Here is a 9895-nt window from a genome sequence, read left to right as displayed (position 1 = left end):
CTGGCATGAACCTGACACATTTTGTAAAGTATAAAAATAAAACTGGCATTTATCAGTTTACTGGCTGGTACAATTTTATGTTAACTCAGGGAAAATAAGCCATCGAGACAAGTATATTGAGAACGTAATAAAATTTAAATTTTAAAAAGATTTCTTGCCGGGCATGGTGGCTCACGCTTGAAATCCCATCACTTCGTGGGGGGCCAAAGCAGGCGGATCACTAAGAGACCGAGACCATCCTGGTCAACATGATGAAACCCCCATCTCTACTAAAAATACAAAAATTAGCTGAGCGTGGAGGCTGAGGCAGGAGAATGGCTTGAAACCAGGTTATAGTAAGCAGAGATCGCGCCACTGCACTTCTCCCTGGCGACAGAGCAAGATTCCATCTCAAAAAAAAAAAAAAAACAAAAAAAAAATTTCTATAACCAATCAACTATTCCAGTCATATTAAAACACTCATAAACTGAAGGGCTTTTTCAAATGTTTATTTTATGTACAAAGAACTATCATGGTTTTTCATTGAGTAGATGCCTTGGATAATCCTTTGAAGGAAGATCACTCATAAACGGAAGGGTTTTTTCAAATGTTTATTTTATGTACAAAGAACTCTCATGGTTTTCAGATGGCCTTGGATAATGCTTTGAAGGAAGATCATTTAGTCCAACTGAAAAAAAAAAAGCAGATAATGATTTATTTCAAAATGCTTTAATCTCTACTTGATTCTCACAAAAAAAAAAAAAAAGGCTCATTATAGAATGTTTAACTGGACCTCTGACCTACCCAAACTAACCACACCAGGTTCTACATAGTTTAAATATTTACTGAATGCCTACTCCAGAATCAACTATGTTTTAGAATGATTTTTGGTAATGCTATCCCGCTTCTTCCATCAAAGTAATGTTTCCCAAAACAAAACACTAGTAAATAAATGATCTTTACCAAATGCACAGGATAGTTTTTCAGTAGGCAACTATAATTACACTGTTCATCTTTTTTTTTTTTTTTTTTTTTGAGACAGTCTCGCTGTCTCCCGGACTGGCGTGCAATGGAGTTATCTCCACTGATTGCAACCTAAGCCTCCTGGGTTCAAGCGATTCTCCCATCTCCGCCTCGTGAGCAGCTGAGACCACAGGCGCGGGCCACCATACAAGGCTAATCTTTGTGGAGACAGGTTTTCGCCATGTTGGCAAGGCTTCTCGCGGAAATCCTGGGCTCAAGAGATCCGCCCACCTTGTCGGCCTCCCAAAGTGCTGGCATTTAAGGCGTGGGGCACCTCGCCTGGCCCACAGTTTATCTAGGACACAGAGCTAGGGCGTGGGCCAAGGTCCATTTTCTTATGTGTAATATACCTCTCGAATTAGGCGAACCTTCTAATTTTAACAAGAAGCATATACTGAAGTATTTGTTCAAGGCTGTCAAGCCTGAATTTAAAGGTACTTTATCTGTCCCTGCTGCATTGCAGAATCCATATTAACAATTTACAACAGGGCGCCAAGTGGCTCACGCCTGTAATACCAGCACTCTGAGGGGTCAAGGCGGCTGATCTCCTGAGGTCAGGAGCTCAAGACCAGCTTGGTCAACACGGCGAAACCCCATCTCCACAAAAAATAAAAACAGGCCGGGCGTGGTGGCAGACGCCTGTAATCCCAGCCCCTCGGGAGGCTGAGGCAGGAGAATTGCTTGAACTCGGGAGGGGGAGGTTGCAGTGAGCTGAGATCACACCACTGCACTCCAGCCTGGGCAACAGACGGAGACCCAGTTTCCAAAAAAAAAAAAAAAAAAAATTTTACATCATTATAGAACAGTATTGTCCAATACAAAATAATTAAGAATCAAAAAGCTGGTGAATTTATCTCAAGGAGTCAATAATAAATTCGTTTTCACCTTTAAAAAACCCCAAATTACTATTTAAAAGATTTTTAGAAGCCAAAAGTTTCATATAAACATTTGCTTAAGGTGATCAAGAGATAGAAGCACTAAATAGCGGACCCTTGTTTGCTGAATCTTAATAGCTTTCTGACCCCAAACTTTTAGTTCATTCCAGTATATGACCCTATCAAACACTTAGGGTGGCCGGGCGCGGTGGCTCACACCTGTAATCCCAGCACTTTGAGAGGCGGGCGGATCACGAGGTCAAGAGTTCCAGACCAGCCTGACCAACATGGTGAAACCCTCTTCTAAAAATAAAAATTAAAATGAGCCGGGCATGGTGGCAAGCGCCTGTAATCTCAGCTACCCAGGAGGCTGAGGCAGGAGAATCGCTTGAACCGGGGAGGCGAAGGTTGCAGTGAGCCGAGATCATGCCATTACACTCCAGGTTGGGTGAGTGTGACTTCGTCTCAAAAAAAAAAAAAAAAAAAACCTGGGGTCAGTGGTTAATACATTTATTTGGTTAGAAAATATCTAGGTAAAGCCGCGTGTGGTGGCGAAAGCCTTTAGTCCCAGCTACTCGGAACGCCAAGGCAGTAGGATCGCCTGTGACCAGGAGTTCGAGGTTGCAGTGAGCCAAAACAACACCACTGCACTCCAACCTGGGCGACCGAGAGAGACCCTGTCTCGAGAATAGGTACTTATAAGATCGATAAGTGAAAGAAATGTAAAACAACTTTAGTAGCCTCTGTAAAGTGAATAATTTCACCCAACACAATACATGGCACCTAAAACTGACTAAGCTATCTATGTAAAAGGGGGTAGGAAAGACTAAGTCCTTCACCTTCTCCATTCTATTAATCTGATTGTCCAAACCATCAACACTGTCACCAGCTACCAACTAAAAAAGAGGAAAAGCTCTTGGTCGAATGCTCAGATTTACCACCCCAGGGAAGATTTGTCGGTTGTCTTTCGCAGAAAAAATAAAGAACCACCACGACCTCCGCCCACACAAACATGGAGAACGCCTGCAGACGCCTACCTTAATGAAACCGATATCCTTCGCGTACTGACGGAAACACTGGCGGCACATATTGAGGCCATATTTCCGGATCAGACCGTGACGGTTTGAACACACGCGACTGTAAGAAAAAAGACAGCGGCTTTGCAGATCACAGAAATTACAAGACTCCGCACTCAGACGGCTACTACCCGCATCCCGGGACTCCCAGGCCCCAGCACAGGCCTGTAATGGCGGCACCAGCGGCTCCCAGTCGGCCTGCTCCCTCGTGCAGCCCGTGATCTCCTCTACTTGGGATTTTAAGCAGCCTAGCGCTCCATGGCAACGCTTCCCCAAAATCACAAACTATTTCTCACCAAGAGCGAGAACCCTGGCCGAATTTTCGCGGGTGGCTCCAGTACAGCTGCTGGTGACCCATCTTGCTCTCCGAAGTGCAACGAGGTAAAAGGAAGGAGCTCGCCCACGCATGCGCTCTTCAAATTTTTGAGACAGTTTACCCAGAATGCAGTGCTCAAAGGAAACGCGTGCGCAGTGTGCTCAGGTTGTTTCGCGGGGTGAACAAAATGAAATCTTAGAGGCGTTGTGGGCCGTCCCAGTTGATGACGTCACTATACCACAGCTTCTAGTGCTATTCTGCGCCACTCTCCGACCGCCGGGCGCGGTGGCGCGTGCCTGTAGTCCCAGCTACTAGGGAGGCTGAGGCTGGAGGATCGCTTGAGTCCAGGAGTTCTGGGCTGCAGTGCGCTATGCCGATCGGGTGTCCGCACTAAGTTCGGCATCAATATGGTGACCTCCCGGGAGCGGGGGACCACCAGGTTGCCTAAGGAGGGGTGAACCGGCCCAGGTCGGAAACGGAGCAGGTCAAAACTCCCGTGCTGATCAGTAGTGGGATCGCGCCTGTGAATAGCCACTGCACTCCAGCCTGGGCAACATAGCGAGACCCTGTCTCTTTTGAACAATAAATACGTTAATTTTGAACTCTAAAGAAATGCATATTCATAGCCTCTTTTATTGATTTAATCTTTTACTTTCTTTTCATTAAAACGTTACACTTGGGAAAGGATTTTTCCCTCGACTCACCAGTGACACCTACTGGAATAAATTTACAAAACAACTTAAAATCAGCTGTAATAATCACGAGTCAACGGTAGGGTTTGCTTTTATTTTGTTAAACAGAGTACCTTTTCAAATTTATTTTTTTGACACACTCCTCCAAGAAATACACCTACACCATTCCAGAAAAAAAAATGAAATTCTTTGGCATTTAGTGTATTTGATTCTTAAATGTAATTGGCTGAATGTAAAGTAGTAAGCAAGTAATGTGCAGTGTATGCTGCTTTGACTAGATAATTTGGTGACAAAACAACTAATGAAAAGCAAATGCAAAAATGCAAAAAAAAAATGCAATAAACGAATTTCTGCTGAAAGATGCCTAAAATTCCATATGGTCATTTATAATGCCTCCAGATAAAACTGCTCTGAAATCAAAGCTTTAACTAGATTTATAAAATGTAGCACAGGGTGCAACAATTCAAGAAACTTTTACATATAAACTCTTATAAACTGAAATACAACACTTCTTTAAGGTATGTTATGTCAGGGTTCTAGTGGGGTCCCCCTACCCAATCATTAAGTTAGGCATTGTATTATATGATTAAGGAAGGAGGGGAGTCAGAGATTTGTAAACTACATATAACTTGTTCCTTGCCCTCAAAATGTTCTAATCTAATCTACTGTGGAAAACAGGATTATCTCCAAGACCTCAACATACAACGTTTGTGCACCAGCAACACGTATACAGCTAAGGAAAATATTCTGTATTCAATGATGGGTGTGCTCATGAAGTATGAGAGGAGCGAAGAAGAGAAATTAGTTCCAGCTTGAGGTACATTTGAGAGACCTTTGAGGTAGACCTTGAAGAATGGGATTTCTACAGGCAGCACTTGACAGAAGGGAATGCCTGTTGAAAGAAAGCACTTGAGCCGAGGTAAGGCAAACAACTTTGTGTAACTAGAATAGAAGATGCACAAAAGGCCTAGTGATAGGAATGAAAAGGTATTTTATTTTAAAGCCTCACTGGGCAATATCCAATGTCAAGTTTCTACAACTTTCCTATAATTTATATCGGTCACTAATGTGTGGTTTCTAAAAGCCGTTTGCCTCACAAAAGCTAATCTAACATTTGTCCACACTTTCTCAGGCCTCTCCTAGTTGGTCTCCATAATATTTAAAAGATTACAGTGGTTCTGAGATCAATTCCATAAATATTTTTAGTACTCTGATATATAATCCTTTGGACCTAAAGAAGTGAATTCATTTAGGAGAGAAAAAAAGACAAATAAGAAGCAACTAGTTGCACTTGAACAATCTTAATCCGAATACTTAAGTAATTCTTAATGCTTATTCTAGTCTATAGATTATTCTCTTTGATAGAGATATTGCAAAAGTGCAGCTAAGAAGTCGTACTTCCTTTCAGTTTTAAGATAATGTGACATCATCTATCCCAAACAATGGAATTATGCATTGCTTTTTCAATAAACTGAGAACAGCTTTAAAAGTTCATTTTAACTCAGTGTTTATCAAGAGCTTTTATGTTTTTGTTTTTCCTTTTGTTTTGAGACCGAGTCTTGCTCTGTCGCCCAGGCTGGAGTGCAGTGGCGCTATCTTGGCTCACTGTAAGCTCCACTTCCCGGGTTCACGCCATTCTCCTGCCTCAGCCTCCCGAGTAGCTGGGACTACAGGTGCCCACCACCACGCCCGGCTAATTTCTTTTTGTATTTTTAGTAGAGACAGGGTTTCACCGTGTTAGCCAGGTCTCGATCTCCTGACCTCATGATCCACCGGCCTCGGCCTCCCAAAGTGCTGGGATTACAGGCGTGAGCCATCTTAGTTCTCTTTTATACATGGCTTTGAAACTTTGAAATGCCTCTTCTTTTAGAACACATTTTCCTTTAATACGATATTTCTTGGGTTGGGTTCTTTGTTTTTTAAAAAATGTACAATGAAGTACAAAGAAAAAAAAAGAAAAAAGTGCCACAATGTCTTTGCCAAGATAACCCTACTAATATTTTTCTTTTGAAAAAATAAAAGTAATATATCTGTAAGATTGAAGCATTCTAACACTACAGAGTATAGATCTTATTTTTAAGTACATTGGAATAATATGCATATTAGGACACTATTATTCAAGGTGTCTTTAATTTTCTTTCTCAAATTATTCTTACAATCTTCTGTGATCGTCTATCCAGAATTTAATCATTTAAAAACCTTCATCTTAGGCGTATACACTGCTGACGGGAATGTAAACTACTTCAGCACTGTGGAAAGCAGTTAGGTGATTTCTTAAAGAACTTAAAACAGAACTGCCATTTGACCAGCAATCTCATTACTGAATATATACCCAAAAGAATATAAATCATTCTACAATAAAGACAAATGCATGTGTATGTTCATCGCAGCACTATTCACAATAGCAAACACACTGAATCAACCTAAATAGCAATTTTTTAGGCAACAGTAGACTGGATAAAGAAAATGTAGTACATATACACTATGGAATGCTACACAGCCACAGAAAACAAGATCATGTCCTGTGCAACAACATGGATGGAATTGGAGGCCATTATCCTAAACAAGCTAACACAGGAACAGAAAACCAAACACCATGTTCTCACTTATAAGTGAGAGCTAAACACTGAATACACATGCACCCAAAGAAAGTAACAGACAGCAGGGCCTACTTGAGGGTAGAGGGTAGGAGGAGGGTGAGGATTTGAAAAGTACCTACTGGGTACTAAGCTTATTACCTGGTTGATGAAATAATAACCCCTGTGACACACAGTTTATCTATAGAACCAACCTGTACATGTTCCCTTGAAACTAAAACTTTTTTAAGAAAAAACCTGGCCGGGCGTGGTGGCTCATGCCTGTAATCCCAGCACTTTGGGAGGCTGAGGCAGGCGGATCACAAGGTCAGGAGTTCAAGATCAGCCTGGTCAATATGGTGAAACTCAGTCTCCACTAAAAATACAAAAATTAGCCAGGCATGGTGGCGGTGGCCTGTAGTCCCAGCTACTCTGGAGGCTGAGGTAGGAGAATTGCTTAAACCCAGGACGTGGAGGTTGCAGTGAGCCAAGATTACACCACTGCACTCTGGTGTGGGCAACAGAGTGAGACTCCATCTCGAAAAAAAACCAAAAAACAAAAAACCCTGCATCACTCTTGAGTTACTTTCAATTTCAGAACCTTTAGGAGGCTGGGCATGGTGGCTCACGCCTGTAATCCCGGCACTTTAGGAGGCCGAGGCAGGCGCATCACGAGGCAGATCAAGACCATCCTGGCTAACACAGTGAAACCCCATCTCTACTAAAGAATACAAAAAATTAGCCGGACGTAGTGGCGACCACATATAGTCCCAGCTACTCGGGAGGCTGAGGCAGGAGAATGGCGTCAACCCAAGAGGCAGAGGTTGCAGTGAGCCGAGATGGTGTCACTGCACTCCAGCCTGGGCGACAGAGCAAGACTCCGTCTCAAAAAAAAAAACAAAAAACAAAAACAGAATAGATTCTTTAGGAATAGAATCATACTTTTCCTCTAAACTTTACAAAACCTGTTTTACCAGAGACAGAGTCTAAAATATATGTTTTGCATGTTTGGTTATTACAATATGCACACTTCAGTGTCATGCCCCAGTTAGAATTAGGTCTTATTTTTTTCTTTTCTTTTGGAGACGGAGTCTTACTCTGTCACCCAGGCTGGAGTGCAGTGGCAACATCTAGGCTCACTGCAACCTCCACTTCCCGGGCATTAGTGATTCTCCTGCCTCAGTCTCCTGGGTAGCTGGGATCACAGGCGTGCGCCACCACTCCCGGCTAATTTTTATGTTTTTATTAAAGACAGGGTTTTGCCATGTTGGCCAGGCTGGTCTCGAACTTCTGGCCTCTAGTGATCTTCCCCCCTCGACCTCCCAAAGTGCTGGGATTACAGGAGTCAGCCACCATGCCCACCCAGAATTAGGTCTTTATTAATAATTATTAACCCTTCAAAAAAGCCCAGTTGTTCAATAGTGTTATGTGTTTGTCCATATCTATTTTAGCAAATATTAAATTTTAATTAACTGTACATATTATATTTTAAAGTAAAACATACATACTCTGGGAAAGGGGACTCAGAAAAAGGAAAAAAAAATACACACATACATGCATACATTAAATATATTGTTAAAAGTAAGTCTTTCTCTAACCCCAGGCCCCTATTTTCCCAGTCTCCCTATCCAAACCAACAAGTCAGCAGTTTTTAGAGGTTTTTTTGTTTTGTTTTGTTTTTGTTTTTGTTTTTTTGACAGTCTCACTCTGTTGCCCAGGCTGGAGGGCAATGGCGCAATGCAATCTCAATCTCAGCTCAGGACAACCTCTGCCGGGATCCCGGCTCAAGTGATTCTCCTGCCTCAGCCTCCCAAGTAGCTGAGATTACAGGCACAGGTCACCACACTCAGCTAATTTTTGTATTTTTAGTAATCACAGGTTTTCACCATGTTGGCCAGGCTGGTCTCGAACTCCCGACCTCAGGTAATCCACCTGCCTCAGCCTCCCAAAGTGCTGGGATTACAGGCATGAGCTGTCACACCTGGCCCAATCTGACTTTTTTTTTTTTTTTTTTTTTGAGATGGAGTCTTGCTGTGTCGCCCAGGATGGAGTGCAGTGGTATGATCTCGGCTCGCTGCAACCTCTGCCTCCCGGGTTCAAATGATTCTCCTACCTCAGCCTCCCGAGTAGCTGAGATTACAGGTGCCCACCACCACGCCCAGCTAATTTTGTGTATTTTTAGTAAAGACAGGGTTTCACCGTGTTAGCCAGCATGGTCTCGATATCCTGACCTCATGATTTGCCTGCCTGCCTCAGCCTCCCAAAGTGCTGGGATTGCAGGCGTGAGCCACCGTGCCTCACCCCAATTTGATTTTTTGAAGTCCATTTAGCAAGATTCAATTTGATTTTTTGATGAGACACAGCATAATTTCCTATGTTTATAAGCCAGACATGTATCTTTATCTGGGAACTTTTTTGAGTCCATAGCCCAATTTTTTAATCCATTGGTAATCTAGAGTTTATATATTTATAAATACTTATGTATAAGGAAATACACCTTTGACCTTCAGATAAGATGCAAAGTTATTTTCTTTGCCACCATCCCAGATTCTTATTTATTTTTTAAATTTGTTTATAGTATATTTTTCCATGCAACAAGTTTTTATTTTTTGTTTGTTTGTTTTTTAGGCTAGTCAAGTGAAGCAGTGGGAGTGGAGAAGGAACAAATAAATCTGTAACTGGTTTAGTTGTAAACGCCACTGCACTCAGAACAGCACCATGCAAAAAGTTTTAAAGTCTATGTTTGTTTGTTTGTTTGTTTGTTTTTTTGGAGACGGAGTTTCGCTCTTGTTGCCCAGGCTGAAGTGCAATGGCGTGATCTTGCCTCACCGCAACCTCTGTCTCCCGGGTTCAAGCGATTCTCCTGCCTCAGCCTCCCGAGTAGCTGGAATTACAGGCATGCGCCACCACCCCAGCTAATTTTGTATTTTCAATAGAGACAGGGTTTCTCCAGGTTGGTCAGGCTGGTCTTGAACTCCCGACCTCAGGTGATCCACCCGCCTCAGCCTCCCAAAGTGCTGGGATTACAGGCATGAGGCACCGTGCCTGGACAAAAGTCCATGTATTAAATGTGTTAACTTGTCATACTACTGCCTTTAGGTTTTGCATCAAAATTCTTTAAAGGTTACATGTGTTTTCCTGTGATATTTTTAAAGTTTTTATTTTAAATCTTGAAACCACCTAAAATTGATGTCACTGTTCCCCAGGAATGAGGGAGAAATTCAGCTTCTTTTCCCCTCCCAAATGGCTACTTATCCCAACACAAGCATGTAAGACTGCTGTATTCTAGCACAATGCATGCTTTCACAAATATTTGCTAAATGAATAAATGAAAAGCAGTATTTGTTTATTCTTTCTA

The 9895-nt window shown here is 42.3% G+C and overlaps 1 protein-coding gene across 1 annotated transcript; it reads right to left on the bottom strand.

Moving 5' to 3' along the window:
- Positions 1–472: 472 nt before the first annotated feature.
- On the bottom strand, positions 473–3392 carry RPS29 (ribosomal protein S29). Its single transcript, XM_009211482.1, has 3 exons — positions 3250–3392; positions 2915–3014; positions 473–667 (listed from the first exon to the last, which is right to left on the bottom strand). The coding sequence occupies exons 1-3, from the start codon at positions 3309–3311 to the stop codon at positions 659–661; spliced, it is 171 nt and encodes a 56-aa protein (XP_009209746.1). The 5' UTR covers positions 3312–3392; the 3' UTR covers positions 473–658.
- Positions 3393–9895: the final 6503 nt, after the last annotated feature.

The sequence above is a fragment of the Papio anubis genome, chromosome 7 (genome assembly GCF_008728515.1).
Source record: "Papio anubis isolate 15944 chromosome 7, Panubis1.0, whole genome shotgun sequence".
Classification (NCBI taxonomy): Eukaryota; Metazoa; Chordata; class Mammalia; order Primates; family Cercopithecidae; genus Papio; species Papio anubis.
This window is presented reverse-complemented; position numbering and strand designations above follow the sequence as displayed.